This window comes from Antechinus flavipes, chromosome 3 (genome assembly GCF_016432865.1).
Source record: "Antechinus flavipes isolate AdamAnt ecotype Samford, QLD, Australia chromosome 3, AdamAnt_v2, whole genome shotgun sequence".
Taxonomy (NCBI): Eukaryota; Metazoa; Chordata; class Mammalia; order Dasyuromorphia; family Dasyuridae; genus Antechinus; species Antechinus flavipes.
In genome coordinates this window covers 551,157,912-551,177,505 of record NC_067400.1, presented here as the reverse complement: position 1 = coordinate 551,177,505, position 19,594 = coordinate 551,157,912, and the positions used below count along the sequence as shown (strand labels likewise).

Here is a 19,594-nt window from a genome sequence, read left to right as displayed (position 1 = left end):
TTTAGTACTTTATTGGCTACAAAATTCATTTCATCCATATTCTTATTTTGGGAAATCAGAATATTAATTTTGACTACATTAGCTAGGACTACAAAAATGCTGATGGTTTGTGTGGATTTACTTTATATCCTGCAACTTTTCTAAAGTTATTTTCAATTAAATTTTTAGATGTCACCGGATTTTAAATTATATTACAAAGCAAGAATCATCAAAACTATTTGGTATTTGTTACAACATGGAGTGATCAGAACAAGTACAAAAGATACAAAAGCAAATGAACAGAGTAGCACAGTATTCAATAACCCTACAGATTTCCAAAACTGGTGTAAGAAGTCACTATTCAATAAGACAATCTGGAAAAACTGGAAACTTATTTCTCAGAAATTAAGGATAGAAAAACAATTTTCCCCACACTGTGAGACATTGGACATTTTCACCATGTCTCAGGACCTTAATCATCTTGAAATAAAACATTATTTCTTTCCTCTATACCAGCTTTTCAGCTTCCTTCTGTGTTCTGTCTTCCCTCATTAGACTGTAAGCTCCTTAAGGGCAGGTTCTATCTTTCACTTTCACACTTACATCCCTAACACTTAGTTTAATATGTAATACTTAGTAGGGTCTTAATATTTATTGCTAGACTGACATTTCAGTTCATATATTAAAATAACCTCCAAAGGGATGCATGATGTAAAGATAAAGTTCTTATCCTAAATAAATTAGAGGGGCAAGGCTCACTGGAGAATGAGAAGGGTTGGGAAAATAATCACCTTCATTTCTTTTTCTATTAGTGCTATTGATTTGCCCTGCAATGGCCTGCAATAAGGAGATTGCATGGCATACAAAAGTTAGTGAAAGAGAAGGGAATAAGAAGCAGCTTTATCATTCACCTACATATTCATTGACATAAGAAGCACAAGTGCCATACTTAACACTTACAGAGAAGATCTGGAATACCATAAGTAAGTAAAAAACAACTAAAAGACCCTTTTAAAACTACTCATTCATTTACTGTAGTTCATTGTTAATCCATTTTTAATGAGAATTACTCTTGCTATCTATCCATCCATCCACCTATCTTTCTATTTATCTACTATCATCTATCTTTGTCAGTCATCTATTTATCTACTATCTACTATCTATCTATCTATCTTTCAAATCTGTTCCAGTTATTGCTGCTGTATTTCTTTTATAATTATTTACCTAGACTATCTTACTTTCTATGACCATTTAAAAGGTGAACACCATTTGAGTTACCTAGTGGATGTAAAGAACTTCAGTTGCTACTGTTACAGTTGCCACTCCCAAGAGAATGGGTGCCTTCAAACGTCCTGATCCTCTGCCTTTTAGGAACTGTGTAACCCCTTCTGTCACCACTCCTGGGGATATGTTGTTTGGTGCTTGTCAGATTTGGTGAATTCCATTGTCTTTCAGGATCATAGGGCCAGAATTTTAAAGCTAAAAAAAATTAAGGGTTCAAATCCAATATCTTTTTAGAGATGATAGAACCAAGAACTAAAAAGATGGAATGTTTTTGTCCAAGGTCACATTTGAACCTGGCTCCCAGAACCCAGATGAGCAGATCACAAAGGTTCCTCTCTGGATCCTGAGTCACTGAGAAGAAGAAGGTGAAAGAAGAATGATAGTGGAAGAGAAGGGAATAAGAAGCAGCTTTATCATTCACCTACATATTCTTTTACATAAGAAGCACAAGTGTCACATTTACACTCACAAAGATCTGGAATACCAGAAATTAAGTTAAAAACACATAATCTAAAAACTGTTTTGGCAACCTTTGTTGGAACTTGGTTTGCAATTTTCTTCCCCTGCAGAACCATTCTCCTTTCCCCACCCCTCCATATCTTAGAATGAAGAAACCTTAAGAGACTATCTAGACCATCCTAGATCTAACTAAAAAAGAATCCCCATTTCAACTGACCAAACAAGTGGTCATCTACATTTATTTGAAGTCTTCTAATGAAGGAGACCCCACTGCCTTCAATCTGTTTATACTTCTGTCAAAATCTTATTTTTGAAGTATCTTCTTTCTAAGCTTCTATCCCTGCCCCCATATTTAGAGCTGTCCTATCTATGAGAATAAACTCACAATTATGGCATTTTGCTGCTTACAAAGCACATTCTTTTTTTTTTTTTTTTTTTTTCCAACTCTAAGGTAATTAAGTACAGGAAAGGTTTATGGTCCTTTAAAAAATCAACTTCAAATATGAATTTCTATTATTTGCTTTGGGGTTGGGTAATAGGCAGTTCAGCATAGTAGAAAAAAGAGAAAAATGGCTTCAAGAACGTCTCAGGTTGGAATCCTGCTTCTCACACTAATTAGTATGAAATTAGGCAAATCACACAATTCTATTTTTGTTTCCTTAGTTGTTAAAAGGGTATAACAAAATCTATAGAACCAATTATAGAATTGTTGCAAAGAACCAAATGAAATTATATCCATAAAGCCAATAAAAAATCTGAAAGTGATATAGCTCTACCAGCTATTATTCTGATTATTTGGATGGCTTTGTATGTTCCTCAATTATATAAAATGTTGTATGTTGATGAGAGGAATTAGTGTAAGAATAAACAACTTTTTACATGTGTAAAAATCTCAAAAAAAGAATGTAAAAGCCAGTGTTTTTCTGCTTTTTTACTGTTTATTTTTTTTTACTGTCTTGCATTCTTTGACCATCTTAGCACCCAATATTATTAAATATAAGACATTATTATTATTAAACATAAGACATTCAAAGAAAAGAGTATAAGACAGTAAGAGAAGAGGAGAGTGGGGATTGAAAAATACTTGAGATATGCTCAAAGGATTATCAACCATTTAAAATTTGGCTTGGTTTAATACAGAACTTTTATATTTTTAAGGGTTATTTTTTAGTTTAAAAATTCATTTTAATATTTTTTGAGTCCCAAATTTTTATTGTCTCTTCCAACTCTTCTCCATTCATTGAGAAGAGAAGCAATATATCAATTACACATGTGAAATCATGCAAAACATTTCTCTATTAGCCATATTGTGCCAAAAAAAGCAAGAAAAATAAAGAAATCTATACTTCCAAGCTCATCAGTTCTTTCTTTGGAGGTAGACAACATTTTCCATAATTTTCTTGCATCATTTTAATTTCTTTTCCTAATTTTTCCTCTACCACTCATTTCTTTGTTTAACTTTTCTAGAAATTCTTGTTAGGCTTTCAATCAGAGTTTGAGATTTTGATTGAGTCACATTGTTGTCTTCTTCTGAGAGTGTCTTGGTCTTTCCTGCTATTGTAAGTCTTTTTTCTCTTTTCTATCTATCCTATTTTTCTGTTTGAACAGAAGCCTCTTCCCTCCTTCTACCCCCTCCTCTACATGGCAGGCAATCTTACACATGTTGAAATATTGTTTTAAAGTTTCTGTTTGCTGACTCTTTCCAACAATGAGATGATGGAGGTCAGTTCCAAAGATCTTGTGATGAAGAGAGCCATCTACACCCAGAGAGAGGACTGTGGGAACTGAGTGTGGATCACAACATGGCATTTTCACTTCTTTTGTTGTTATTTGCTTGCATTTTGTTTTCTAATTTTTTTTTTCCTTTTTGATCTGATTTTTCTTGTGCAGCAAGATAAATGTATAACTGTGTATACATATATTGGATTTAACATATATTGATTTACTTGATATCTAGGGGAGGGGAGGAAGGAGGGGAAAATTTGGAGCACAAGGCTATGCAAGGGTCAATGTTAAAAAATATCCATATATATGTTTTGAAAATAAAAAGCTTTAACAAAAAAAGAAAAGTTGTTTGTTTGGAGAAGACTATTGGGAGTGTTGGCTGGGTTGTCTTATCTGCCACCTAATTCCACCTAATACAGAATTTTTGCCTGGAAACTGGTCAACATATCTTCACATATTTGAGTTCTTGAAGACTGTCAGTGAATTAAGTTTGAAAGCCTTGGCTTTTGATCCTATTTACAATATTTTTATCTGAGAGCTCACTTAGGTAAATCAAGTTAATAGCATTCATTATGTCTTTACTGTATGTGAGAGACCTTGTACTAACTTGTAGAGATAAAAAACAAAAACAATAAAATAGTTCTTTTTTCTCAAGGAGTTCAGTCAAACGGGGAAACAACGTGTAAAGAACTATGGCAAAGAAGATATGCATAGGATGAATTGGAGATAGTCTTTGAGGGAAGGCACTAACATTAAGAGAAACCAGATGTACCAGTACCTCACAAACCAGGTACAGATTAGTGGTGGGCAGTATTCCTAATATATTTATGGTACTGTTAGGCTCTCAGAATTCACTCCTCTATCTTGATGAGGTTCAGTAATGTAGGATGTGAATAAAAGGTTTCAGTTGAGGGTCTCGGTTCATGTTCTAGTCAACTAGACTCCCACTCCTCAGAACAATCATATGAAAAAAGAACCTGGACAATGAGTGAGACACTGAGCTATTCCCCAAAACAAAAACTCAAGCTTTTAAACACCATATTCTTTCAGTGTTGCTATATGACTATACATGATAAAACACAATTAACTCAGAAGAAACAAAACTGTGCATAAACCTAAATGCTGTAGAGAACTAAGAGATCTAAGATGGTGGGCACATATATGCTACAGCATCTGACCAGGGTGATTTGTAAGCAAGAAATGATATTAAAGCAATCATCTCAGAGATATATTTTAAGAAAAGGAGGTGCGCTAGGTATGTAGCAAAATCAAGGGAAAATGGATAGCTTGAATATTTTAAGATAATGTTTAAGGGCATTAAGATAGGGATCTAGCATGTTAGGGGGCTTATGGAAAAGTTTTGAGTACACTGACTAAATTTCCACAGGCTGAGGTTTGGATTAAATGAATAGCACAGAATGAAGGAATCCCATTATCAAGTAAGACTTTAGGCATCCAATGAAGTATTAAAGGATACTGGCCAGCTTTTAGTTCCTTAAAAATATTAACAGATCAGATTTGTGTAGGAATCTATATTTAATCATAACATTTGGTAGATTATTATTATTGTTGTTGTTGTTTAGAATAATCTAAACTGGATAATTACTCTTAAAGGCTTCATGAAAGAAATGATTTATGAGGTACATCTTGAAAGAAAAAGATGGTTTTGTAAGGGGAAAGTCTATTTTAGTAGGAATGATAATGGATGACTAATGTTTCCAGTGAATACCTCTTTCCCTTCCTAAGATAATGTGTTTTCTATCTATTGGCCAATTACAGAAGTGCCGAGTGAATGAGATCATTTTTTGTGGCATACAGGCAGTTGCTGGCACCAGCACTGCCACCTTTTTTTCTTCATCATTGTCCCACTTCATGGCTACTTCCCTCTTCTCTATTCTTGTAACTGGGGCTCTCAGGCGCTCAGACTAGTCTTTGGCTAAAGAAAATCTTCCATTGTGGCACACAATAAGGGCTGAAATGTCTATACTTCAAAATTTCTCCTCTGACTTTTTTGTTTCTCTTCAAATAAAAATTCCTATTTTAAAAATACTTAACAAGTTGTAAGGTAAATCTGATTAAAACAATTAACATTTAAATGAGGTTTTACCTTCCTATGAATATCTGTATTCTAAAGTGAAAATATTTAATTTGGGACAACCTCTTCGATAAAGAGCTGAAATTCTGAGTTGATGCACTGAAATTGGACAACTGTTGGACAATATTCTATTAGCATAAGCTTGGAAAATGGCCCTGCCCACTATTCTGTGCTGGTTCAATCTTTTGGTGTATACAGAGAATTGTAGGAAGGATTGGGGGTGGAGTAAGACAAGCCAGAGTCACTTTGGCGGTAGACAGGAAAAAAGGAGGTCGTGAAGATCCTGTGTCCATCCTGTTCACTTCTACCCCTAAAGACCCAGAATAAAGACCAAGGACTTTTGCTTATCCTGACTCTGGCTGATTCTAAAGCATCCAGGGTGTTAACTCGGTCTTCACACTCTTCCATTTAAAATGCAAACCTTTCCTTTGATTTGGCAACTTAATAAAGTCTTTATTGTGAATTGAACAAAATCATTACAACATACAAAAAAATAAGAAATAGTTGTATAAGAAAAAGAACTTATTAGAATTTAAAAATATATAAATATTACCTTTAATAAGAAAGTTACTGTTTCCTCTCCTCTGCACTTTTCCCCCATTAACAAATGATTTACTGATAAAATCTATTAATATATTTATCTGAAAAACTATTGTACTTGTTTCAAATTTTAATGAAATTATTTATATTCATAAAATGAATTAAAATTAGAAATTAATTCATTTAAGTAGATGAAGAACCTATGAAACCCATAAAATTAACAAGTTAGATCAAGATCACATACATTGATAAAAATATAAATTAAATGAAGGATCACTCAATAAGCTAAGCAGCTACCTTTGTAGAACTGTAGAATTACTGATTTATTCTGGTTACACAGGCATAAAAGAATAATGCTGCTATTTTTGATTATTCAAAGTTTTACATAATTCATAAGCAAAGATTCAATCTGGATGAAAGAAGAGTTTTAAACATAGCATAAGTGAAAGCAGGAGATGTCTTCACTTTGTCTTCTTCAGGAATTATTAGTTAATTAGATTTATAGACACATAATTCACTTCTATTTGTTTTTACTACCTGGTTCAGTGAAGGAAGTGTATTTGAGTAGATTATTTTTTATATAATATAAAGTTATCATGAGGCAGCTAGGTGACCCAGTGGATGGAAAACCAGGCCTGAAGTCAGAAAACCTCATCTTGTTAAGCTGAAATCTGGCCTTAGACTTGTTGAGTGACTCTGGGCAAACCACTTACCCCTCTTTGCCTCAGTTTCCTCAATCTAAAAAACGAGCTACAGAAGGAAATGGCAAACTAGTACTTTTGCCAGGAAAACCCCAACTGGGGCCATGAAGAGTTGAACATGACTGAAAAAAGTCTTAATAACAAGAAGTTTGTTGTGGTATAAGACAAGTTGAAGGAAATATACAAACTTATAAAAAGTATATGAAAGAGTATATTAAAATATAACACATCTTTCTGAGACTTAGGAAAAAAGTCTTTTTGTCCACAGCTTGGAAGAACCGTCTAGGGAAGGTCAATATATATATATATTTTTCCAAGAATGGAAACTGATATGCAAATTAGTAAAGCACAGACAGGAGTAATTAGGGTGTTGTATGGATACAATATTCTAATGAAAGTTTTAAAAGGCTACGGTAGTAGTCTTTTAAAATATATGTGATGTGAGTATTGTTAAGTTACTAAAACTGAAGTTACTTTTATATTCAGGCAATTAAGATTATTGCAAATTTTATTTAGGGAAACCATTTTTTAAAGAATATTTTAAAATTATATTGATTTTTGTCTGAAATCTCTTGAAAATATAATTTATATTTAATAAGGAAAATTCAGAGACATTAAATGTAAAACTGACATTAATGAAAAATTTGAAGATAATTGTATAAATATGTATACATATGCTGGATTTAATATATATTTTAACACATTTGACATGTATTGGACTACCTGCAATCTGGTGGAGGGGGTAGAAGAAGGGGAAAATTTGGAACAGAAAACTTTAATGTTCAGTGTTGAAAAATTACCCATGCATATGTTTTGTAAATAAAAAGCTTTAATAAAAATAAAATAAAAGGAAAAATTTCCTCAAAAATACCCAAGTACTATAAAATAACATTTTGGAACAATTAAAAATCTACAAATTTCAAATTATCATAGCTTAGAACATGTGTTTTTGATATAACTCTTTTCTAAATGAATTTTTTTTTTGAGGCTATTACCTTAAAAACAGAAGCCATTATAATGTCTAAAAGATAAGAGTTTCCAAATTAGAAAACTGAATCTTGTAACAAAATTTGGAAACTGCTGCTTATGATTCCTACTGAATTTGATTAAAAGAAAGATTTCAATAACCTTATCTAGTGAGACAAGAACACTTTATACAAAATAGAAATAAAATTGTCATATTTGTTCTTGGAACAGAATTTTGACTATTAGTTTTTCTAACAAAAGTTATTCCTAAACACCACTTGCTACATTTCCAGTTATCTTTTAAATACAGAAAAACATGATTAAAATCAGCTACATATAGGAAATCATTTTTGTATGTATAAATATATATATGAAAGTGAGCTGTGTTCAAACATTCACAATAGCAGCAAATACAAATTGAAAATGTTTGTCTTCTTAAAAAAAAAAAAAGTAGACAAGACCCATAGCTTTAGCTCAATTTTATTTAATATTTAATTTCAACTGAAATGGCAATTGTGCACATGAATATCCTCAATAATTGTAAATGACCTAATTTTTTTTCCGAGTGTTTACAAGTTTCCAGATACCAGTCAAATATTGAAGTCGTATAAAAAGTAGATCTTTGCCCATCTGTAGCCAGCTCCAAAATGGGACCAGCTTAGAACCTATAATTAAAGAAGAACTTAAAATAAATTGGCTTGAATAAGCACTAAAGGGAAAATCAATTTTAAAAACCACACTAAACGTCAACCAGTATTATAATTGACATGATCTTTCTATCCTATTTAAAACATGACCAGTTTAAACATATTCATATTTAAATCATATGAAATACAAAATCTAGAAAGAAAATAAAATTAGAAAGTTTACCAGAATTTTAGCAGGGAACTACATACAGTTTTGGATTAATAATGATAATTGACTACGTAGTATCACAGAATACAAAAAACATGGGTTTGGAGCTAGAAAACCTGAGTTGGAATCCTGCCTCAGTCACTTAAGCTGTCAGTTCTTTAGCTCTCAGTGTTTTCATCTATAAAATGAGATTGTATTAGGTGATCTCTAACCTTCCTTCTAAATATATATTTCATGAAATAATTCATTAGATTAGTGGAGAAGCAATAATTATATCTAAAATAGTCAAAATACTATGTAGGAAATCCACAAAAAACAATCTACCATACACTAATGCAATCTCAGTAATAATTCACATTTATAGTGTTTTAAGGATTTTCCTTACCACACTGCTGTGATGGGGATTGTTGCCTTTACTTTGTAGATGAAGAAACTTCAGCTTGGGTTGGGTGAGGCCCTTTTGGTTAAAATGTGCAGCTACCAGACCATGAATGAAGATCTCTTCCATTTTCAAATCTCTTATGTGTTCCATGATACCCAATTACCAGGTTAGCTTACAGACTGTCATACCACAAATAATCTAATTTTCTGAAGCTATGCAGCATAATTCACCCAAACTGTTAATAGGTTCATATTTATAAATGTACAAAAACTATTGGCATCAAGTTAATTTTACTATCAGTATTCTTCCATGTTTAAAGTGTGTCTTCTCCCATCACTATGAACTTATTTTAGTAGTCTCTATAAAACTTAAGGAGGACAAAAAGCTCTGAGCATATTGATCCCATTCCATAAAAGTAATTATGGGATGTGTACCATTATCTCTATTTTATAAATGAGAAAACAAAAGCACTTAAAATTAAAGTGTAATGCAATTGTCTAAGGAATGCAAATGGATAAACAATTTATTTATTGGATCCTCTGCCACTCCTGAAAATCTTACTTATTGTCTAGGAGAAGGAACATAGAAGTGGCAGGTACCTGAGCACAGCCTTCTCACGTGGTCAGGGAGAAGAGAATTTGATTGAGTGGTATCTCAGGCTAAGAGAGGGCAGCAATAGTTCTTGCAGGCACATAGGCAGAAGGAGACATGTTTGCCCACATGGCCAGAGAGGGAAGTCTATGGGAAATGTTCCTGATCACAGTCTCTTAATTAGAGAAGGGGAAAAACTCCCTCTACAATGGGACTTCCATGATCTAGCTCTGTAGCAGAGAAAGGAGATTTTTCTTGGATACCACAGTCATGCAGATCACCTGTAGAGCAACTGCAAGGTGAGAGAGAACTGCCAATATGTCAGCCACTGCTGGGCAATAAGGAGCTAAGGTAACAAAATGGGGAAGCACAAACCTGACCTAAGACCCCCTTCTACTACTATGCAAGATTTGGTCACCATAAAATCTGCTAAGTGGAGTCCAAAAGAGTCTCCCATATGTCTGCAAAAGACATTTGAAGATCCTGTTAGAGTACTAGGGATTAATCGGAATGCTGGTACACCCTATTATTTTCAGTGTTTTCTCTGTTTACAAACTTTTGTGAATTTTTTTGAATTTTTTATAGGGCGAAATAAAGGGTGTTCTACATTTGTTCTATTATCTTGAGTGCTTATGTGGAAACTGGGGACTCTTTACATATGTGAAAAGCCAGACATGAGTTATATTTGGAAATTTCTCAGCAAAACTTCTGCATGGAGCCAGCATAGGCCAAAGAATAAAAAGAGTCAGCCTTCTTGAGATCACACTGTCCATATGAGCTCAGTATAGGTTAGATAGGTTACACAGTCATGGGTTACACTCTGTATTCATTTTTAATATATTCTGGATTGACTTATTTATGGATTTTTTTTCCCTACAATGAAATACATGTCTTTTGTGGGCAAGAACTGTTTTGTTTTTGTTTCTGTACTCCTGGTGCCTAGCATAGCGTCTGGTCAGTGGGAGGCACTTAACAAATACTTGTTGAATTGATTCTAAAAATGAAGGCATAGGCAATGAAAATATACTTCTTCTTCCACTCTCTAAAACAGGGTTAGTTCAAAACCAAAGTAAGCTAAGACATTTGTTCTAGAATAGCCAAGGGAGACACAGACTGAATCTAGAACATCTGTAATCTGGAGAACTTTGTGAAGATGGGATTAATTCTTAGACTGAGTAGATCTTCCAGATATGGAATTAATTTGATGGCCAAGTAAGATATCCTTTTGGAAAGGACAAGAATGGAATGAGAAGAAAGGTAACATTTACTCAGGAATTCATTCATCTGATTTTGTTTGCTGTTTTATAAGCTTTAAAGAAGACACAGCTTACAAAACAAGTTAATGTCAGAACTAGTGCCAAGCCAAAGACACACTTATAATTAGCTACTGGTATATAATTATACATTAAGCTAATAGAAGCCCAGCTTGGCACTCTATCTGGCAAAAAGGTTACAATTCTAAACAAAATCACTATACAAACCCAGAATATTTATGGACTAAGAGGTAGTACACAATAGTGGATAGAGGGCTGCCCTCAGAATCACAACAACTTGGTTAAAAATCCTTTTTCTGAAACATCCTGGCTAAAGGGTTATGAGAAAATCGCTTAACTTCTCACTATCTCAAGGCAATTTTCTAACTCTATAAATTTAGAACAACTTTAAATCTGGATTGAAAGAGGCAGTTTCCTCTTCTCCCATGTGTTCCTTATTATTAACAAAAGTATAGAGAGACACAAAACATTTATTTTTCCCCAGATTTAAGATAAATATGCATGAAATAAAAATAAGTGATTTGAATAGATTTTAAAAATACATATATGGAGCATATTTATCTATTTTTCAATCCCTTGTATTAGGTATATATAAGATGCTCATTAAATATCTCCAGAATGAGTCACACAAACACAATACAACAAAAAACAATGTCTATCCTCAAAGATTCTGCTAAGTTTTGAAAAGAATGGTACATTTTCTGATACCTATTAAGCCATCCTTAGTAAATCTCTTGGAAGTTTCTTGACTAAAAAAGACCATCTCTCCCACTGGAAAAATTGGACAGAAAGTATAAAATAGTCTTTCCATGGAGTTGGTCCATTGATATAGAAAGGTAAGTAGGAGAGCAACAGGGAAAGGAAACAATCTTAACTGATTTTAGATCAGTTGTCATATATACCAGTTCACACTTACCTTCAATTTCAGTCCAGTTGACAGCAACTTCCGCTATTGGAATTTTAAAAAATTGCGCAATATAAAGAAGTTCTACATCAAATGCCCTGAAATAAACAAATAAAAGCAAATCAGATTGTAATTAGATCTTTTGCATGGCATAATTAAAATCAGCTTGTAAGCAGTTGTATAGTTTATGTAGTTGCTCTGAAGGACAGACCCATAAATGCTGAAATTAGTAAAAAGCTAAGTTCTAAAGGAGACAAAATGACTTAAAGAATCTATGATCCAATTAAAGGAGAAATGGAGAGTCTTGATTAGAAATCAGAGCATTCCAAATCAGTATTGATCAGAGAAATGCAAATTAAGACAATTCTGAGATACCACTATACACCTGTCAGATTGACTAAAATGACAGGGAAAGATAATGATGAATGTTGGAGGGGATGTGAGAAAATTGGGACACTGATACATTGTTGGTAGAAATATGAATGGATCCAAACATTCTGGAGAGCAATTTGGAACTATGTTCAAAAGTTACCAAACTATGCATATGTGCAAAAATGTTTGTGGTAGTCCTTTTTGTAATGGCAAGAAACCGGAAACTAAATGGATGCCCATCAACTGGGGAATGGCTGAATAAATTATGATATATGAATGTTATGGAATATTATTGTTCTGTAAGAAATGACCAACAGAATGACTTCAGAGAGGCCTGGAGAGGCTTACATGAACTGATGCTAAGTGAGAGGAGCAGAACCAGGAGATCATTGTACAGAGCAACAACAAGATTATGTGATGATCAATTCTGATGGGTGTGGCTCTTGTCAGCAATGAGATGCTTCAAACCAGTTCCAATTGTTCAGTGATGAAGAGAGCCATATACACCCAGAGATAGGAGTCTGGACTACAACATAGCATTTTCACTCTTTCTGTTGATGTTTGCTTGTATTTTATTTTCTTTCTCAGGTTTTTTTTTTTCCTTCTTGATTCGATTTTTCTTGTGCAGCAAGATAACTATGTTTACATATATTGCATTTAATATATATTTTAACATATTTAACATGTGTTGGACTACCTGCCATCTAGGGGAAGAGGTGGGAGGAAAGAGGGAAAAATCTGGAGCAGAAATTTTTGCAAGGGTGAGTGTGAAAAATTACCTATGCATATGTTTTGTAAATAAAAAGCTTTAATAAAATTAAAAACAAAACCAAACAACCAAACAACAACAACAACAAAAAAGAAATCAGAGCATTTGGATAATTTGATGGAGAGAATCTTGAAGCCAGGCCTTTTTTTTTTTTTTTAATTTTAATTTAATTTTATTTAATAATAACTTTGTATTGACAGAATCCATGCCAGGGTAATTTTTTACAACATTATCCCTCGCACTCGCTTATGTTTCGTTTCTTTCCCTCCCTCTCTCCACCCCCCCCCCCAAGATGGCAAGCAGTCCTATATATGTTAAATATGTTGCAGTATATCCTAGATACAATACATATTTGCAGAACTGAACAGTTCTCCTGTTGCACAGGGAGAATTGGATTCAGAAGGTAAGAATAATTCAGGAAGAAAATAAAAAATGCAAATAGTTCACATTCGTTTCCCAGTGTTCCTTCTTTGGGTGTAGTTGTTTCTGTCCATCATTTATCCATTGAAAGTCAGTTAGGTCTCTTTGTCATAGAAATCCACTTCCATCAGAATACATCCTCATACAATATCATTGTCGAAGTGTATAATGATCTCCTGATTCTGCTCATCTCACTTAGCATCAGTCCATGTAGGTCTCTCCAAGCCTCTCTGTATTCATCCTGCTAGTCATTCCTTACAGACAGGCCTTTTGTTTTAAAGAATATTTTAACCTAAAGCATCTAAGATAGATGATTATCAATTCTAACTTTAAACTGTTCAAGCAAGGTTGAAAGCCTGTTTCATGTTTAATCAATAATGCAATATTGAGGTGACAACATCAGTCTCAAAGAAAACCCCTAATGGGGGCCTGCAGATGTTTAGGTAATTTCTGCTGCCACTACTCAGGTAATCAAAGTGTTTCTTCGAAACGTTATGACCCAAGGTTCTCTTTCTGATGGTTTCTTTTTCCCTATTATGGCAGTGGGGTGTTGCAATGAATAGAAGCCTGGAATCAAGAAGACATGAATCTAAATTCAACCTGAGGCTTCTAGCTGTTTGAATCTGGGCAAGTCATTTAAATTTTGTCTCCACTCCCTCAACTGTAAAATGGGGATGATAATAGCACTAACTCATGACCAAATGATATGATATTCATAAAACACTTAGCACAGTGGCTATTACAGAGCAGGCACTTAATAAATGCTAATTCCCTTACCCTTCTTGCTGTTGTACACCTGTAGTATAGCAGAAACACACAGATATTTACGAGACAAATGTGAGTAGGTCTGTGGGTATAATTGTACAGGTAGGTAAATATAAGTGCAGTCTTATGAAAGAAGTTAACAAAGCAACAACGAAGCTTTGAACACTTGTAACTACACTTCCTACTTTGCCATTATTTCCTCAACATGGATAAACACTTTTTTGTAGTTTTTCTCACCACTGAGGAAGAAACACAATCCATTTTTATGCTGAAACTGAGACACTAATTAGCAGTGATACTTATGGTGTTCCTTTGCATCTTGTCACTGAATTTCTCCTGTGCATAAGTGCATAGCCCAAGGTAAAAATATGACAAAGCATTCTCTGTTGTCCCTTAATCATTCATTTCCATGAGTGGCATAAGTTTCTACCTATACTTTTAAGTCTTAATACATATGTAAAAAAATAAAGTGATGTTTTATTACTGTGGCCCAGATTGGTTTTAGTCTCAATTCATATAAAATTTAGAGTGAGGTTTCCTTCTTTCCCTTTTAAGAGTTTTGCCTCTCCCTACCCTGCTCAAATTTAATTATGTAACTAGCCCCAAAATGAGGTAGTTGGTTAATTCAGAATAAAAGTTATTTTAAGCTCACTTAATACCTTTTCTTATCCTACTTAAATATCTGGTTAAGAAGATAGAATCATCTAAAAAGAGGGTGCTTTGTGTTTTCCAAAAGAAAATATAAAAACTTCTGTTAAATAGGATTGATAAACCTGAAGGAAGGAAACTCAACATTAAGCGTTATATTTCACCCTGAAGTTCCTCCATTATTTCTTTGTTTTCTATTTCATAAGAGTACACTACAAGAGAAGTGTTGCTTGTTGAGCTGAGATAGGTTTTATGATAGCAGAATTACTTGAACAGGATTTTCAATATTAAATAACTTTCTAAGGACTGCATTGTGAAAGTACCTAGTAAGTCAAATCTGTTCCTTATCAGATATGAAAGATGACTTAATTCAAGATTTATACACATGAGGAGAGCTCATTGGCTGAAATCACCTTATGAAAAAATGTAATCATGCTATACATTTTGTTATGTTTTTGTTATTAGAGACCACAGCATGCCATAGCAGAGCAGGGCATGGCTGTAGGGATGTTTTGACTGAAGTCCTTCTTTGGATATACACTGGCTGTGACCAATGTAGGATTTTGGAGAATTCAAAGAAAGATCACTTTTTTTTAATGGAGGAGAAAAAGGTACCTTTCACAGCTATGATTTAGAAAAGAATTCCTAAACTAATTAAGAATAGAGATGACAATAGAAGATAAAATAGACAATTTTTATTACATAAAAGTCAAATAGCTTTTGCAAAAACAAAATGAATGTAACTAAAATTACAATAAACACAGTTAATTGAGAAAAGAGAAAATATTTTTGATAAAGCTCTGATAGCTCACAGAGGATATTGATACAATCACCTAAGAGTAAGCATTCTTACTATTATGCCACAGTTCTCTTTTATTGAACTGACTCGGTTTCCCTAATTATTCTACTCAGTCCTGACTCAGTTTCTCTGCTTCCTTCAGTTTATAATAATCAGTTCAAAGCTCAGTCCTGCAAAACCTCCCCTCCCTCTTTATCAGAATCTTTGATAAGGATAAAAGATCTTATGTTTTAGAATATCAGAATGCCTCTCCCCAGCCCAAGCTACCAGAATGTCAGATACTGTCTTATCAAGATGCCTCTTCCCATATCCAGGATGCCTTCCCCTATTATGTCATCTCATCTCTGAAGGCTCACTCCACCCTGTCAGAGTCCCATTCCTACTCTTAGCACCCTGATTCTACCCTTGTCTCAATCTACCTCCTAAGTCTGAGCCATGTGTGGAGACAACAGTCTCATTCAGAGAACCAACCCATGGATCCATTTGGTCCCAGTAAATCTCTCTCTTTAAATTAGTTATTAAATACTCTCTAATCTCTATCTTGCTTCAGTTTTTTTGGCATTACACTTATAAGAGATAAATGGTAAAAGGATATGAATAGGCAGTTTTCAAAAGAAGAATGCAATCATGTAAAAGAATCTTGAAAAAAACAACTAGAATCACTAGTTGATCAATGACAATTAAAATATTAAGGTTTTACCATACATCAGATGACAAAAAACAAAAATTGCAAATGTGGCAAGGGCTTTAGGCAAACCAGAATATTAGTGAATATAAATGGGTGTAACAATTCTGAAAAACAATTTACAACTAGAACCAATCCTTATATTCTTTGTCCCCCTACTGGAAAAATAACGCAAAGAGGTCAATAGAGGGAAAGGGCTCATATGTGTAAAATACTTATAGCAATACACTTGAAATAAAGCAGGAAGTTATCAAAAGGGAACCAGAGGAACAGATTGGATTATATGAATTACTATGCCATAAAAAATGACAAATATGAAGAATTCATAGAAACTTAGGAAGACATGTATAAATTAATACAGAGTAAAATAAGTAGAACTAAATCACAATGTAGAAAGAAAAAGCATAAAAGACTTTAGAAAATTGATAAAGCATACCTCCTACATCTTGAAAGGGGTAAAGGCCTACAGTACAGATACAAAGTGAGATATTTTTGGAAATGATAAAGATCTTGCTTTGCTTAGCTATACTTAATAAATACAAGGGGAGGTTTTCAAGTGGGAAGAATAGAAGTAGAGTTAGTAGAAAATGAAAGAAATATTAAAAAACAGAAAAAGAAAGAAAAGAACATTAATAAAACAAAAAAATTCAGATGGAAATACAAATAAGGCAATTTTGTTATTCTTTTTTAAATATGCATTTTAAAAAGAAACAAATTACATAACAGATGTTCCCAGTTTAATACACAATACTTTTTTTCTTTGTATACTGGAAAGTTTGCATTTGTGGGTAATTATTAAATTAATAAAGAGAAAACAAGTGTTTTATGTAAAATACCAAGAATTGGGGGGGGGGGGAGGGGAGAAGCAGTAATCATATAGTTATAACAAGTAAGAGTGCAGCTAAATAGTTAAAACAACAGCAATAGTTAAATGTCTGAAATCTGTTTTTTTAAATGTTGAGATAGCTTTCAAGGTTGAATGTGTTACTGGTATAGCTGATCACAGCATTGTCTTGGAAGGAAATATATATTTAGTGAGATTAAAGAAACTGTTAGAAGAGAATATACTTTAACTATTCTATTTTCAGAACTACTAACAAATGTGGCAACATAAAATTTTAACATTAGTAAGGTATTTGGCAGCAGTGACTTTCTGGAGAATTTTATTTCTACCATTAAGGATATTTCACTTATTGCAATTCTAGATGCATTAAAAGCCTACAGCGTCTCTATTATTCAACAAAAAACCATTTAGTAAGAGCCTACTATGCACCTTCTCATTGTGGTAGTCAATAGGGATACAAAAATAAAAAAATGGAACAACTCCCTACTCTTTGAGAGTATCAAGGGAAACAGCATGTACAAATAAAAATTTAAATAGAATAAGAAAATAAATGCAAATAAATTCAAGACTGTTTTGAAAGGAGGAATGAAGCAAATAGAATAAAGATAAACTGAGGCACAGGGCTATGAGGAAAATCAGTTTATCAACAGTGACATATACAGCTGTTAACAAGGTGGATCAAATTGGCAACTCAATAAAGCCAGTGACTCAAATGAGATCTCTTTATTGACACATTAAAAAAAAAGGTGTGTGTGTGTGGGGGACTTGGTAGGTTTAGAGAAAGTGACAGGTTGTAGATTTGAGGGAGGAACATTACAATTGGCAATACAACAAAGTGGCCTCATATTCATATAAGGTTAATCACTGATCCTCTCTGACAATTAAGGAATACTAATTGTTTTCTGGGACCTATCTGCATCCTGTAATTTTGCTATGGGATTATTACACTTCCAGATTTGCTATCTTCTTAAAAGAGATCAAACTCCCCTAATTGCATAAGGACAAGCAAGAACAAACTATACATCTTTTAGGTATATTACCAAGTTAACTTGTGGGGCTTAAAACTAACAAAAATTGTCTTGAAAGTCCATAGGATACCCAAGAGAGTTTTTCTAGACTGTTCTACAGGTGTGCAACATCATTTTATTCCATCCCCCAATTATATAATTCATGTAGCTCTCACTCCTAATCGTCAAATCATTTCTATTGAAAATTCAAGTTGAGGTTTATTCAGTATTATAATGAATGACTCCTTGGAATGAGATAGAACTACATTGGGAAATGGGAAAAAAGATCAGTAAAATTTTATTTCAAAAAAGAATCATGAGAAGATCATACTAGGAAATAAAGGACACAAAGATTTTGAAACTCTGGGGATTTAATCACAATGAAATAAAATATATTCTTTTTAAATTTTTCAGTGTTTAAAAGGAAAGAACTAATACATTTTCAAACAGTAAACCTAAAGCAAAGAAAATGAATTGGTTAAGGGCTTATTAACACAAAATAATACATGTACACCCCAGTGATTCTCCATTTAGCTTTAGATGAAATGCTGAAGAATGTTACCACAAGACAGGACAAGACAGATTTCTGAAGAAGAGAAGAACACAATTTTTGATTTTCATTGATCCCAAATATACTGATTAAAATATAGGACAAAAAGCACTCACATACACACCAACATAGGCCATAAAGGAAAGAAAACTAAACTTTCAGTGAGTGATTCTTTTTTTCTTAATTTCTATTGTTTACAAAAATTGAATTTGAAAGGAAAAAACCCTACCTAACTAAAGCCAATTTCATCATATTTTTGTTTATCGAGCATAATTTTACATTTCAAAGAAAAAAACATCCTCAACAATGAAAACACTATTTGCTATGACTAAAGCCTAGCTTTTAAACTACAAAGAACAAGTTCCTTGGCCCATCTGGATATAACAGTTGAATGAATAACTTCAGGTCCAGGGGGAGGAGCTTCCTTTCAAGTGTGTCTTCTTATAATTATGTTCATTGGTTTCATATTGCATAGTGATTATTCATGTCACTGATCCTTCTGCTATTCTACCCAGTAACAACATATGCATGCTCAAGGAAAAATATGTCGTTTTTTAAATAAAGAATTTAAAAAGCTCTGGATCCAAATGATCATTTTAATTCTGAACAAAGATTTCTCCTAAGCAACTTCATTTTTTCTAGTGTGGCATCTGTTTCTCTGGAAACAGATGCTGAAAACTGGTGGAGACTATGAAGTAATTAGAATCTGGGAAAGTTTCAATGATTGAGGCAAAGAGAGGATTGATGATATTATATAACTAGAAGTAACTGACGAAATGTTAACTCAAAAGACTCTCACTTTTAAAAAAGGATGATTATCTTTTTAAAACCTGATGTTAAGCATAAAAGCTAAGATCCTTCCAATCAAAGAAAATATTTTTAGTAATTAAAGTATGGAACTGAATATAACTATTTCCTTTAGTAGTCAATACATAGTCATTAACACAAAATTGTTCTATATTTTTAAATAAATTAACAGA

The 19,594-nt window shown here is 33.2% G+C and overlaps 1 protein-coding gene across 1 annotated transcript in view; it reads right to left on the bottom strand.

The window, feature by feature from the left end:
* Positions 1-8,213: 8,213 nt before the first annotated feature.
* The window catches only part of ALG5 (ALG5 dolichyl-phosphate beta-glucosyltransferase), a 65,072-nt gene continuing 53,691 nt past the window's right edge, over positions 8,214-19,594 (bottom strand). The window contains exons 9-10 of the mRNA XM_051987424.1: positions 11,768-11,853; positions 8,214-8,414 (exon numbers count right to left, since the gene is read on the bottom strand). Coding sequence (XP_051843384.1) covers positions 8,299-8,414; positions 11,768-11,853 — 202 coding nt within the window. The 3' untranslated portion in view covers positions 8,214-8,298. The remainder of the gene's footprint in view (positions 8,415-11,767; positions 11,854-19,594) is intronic.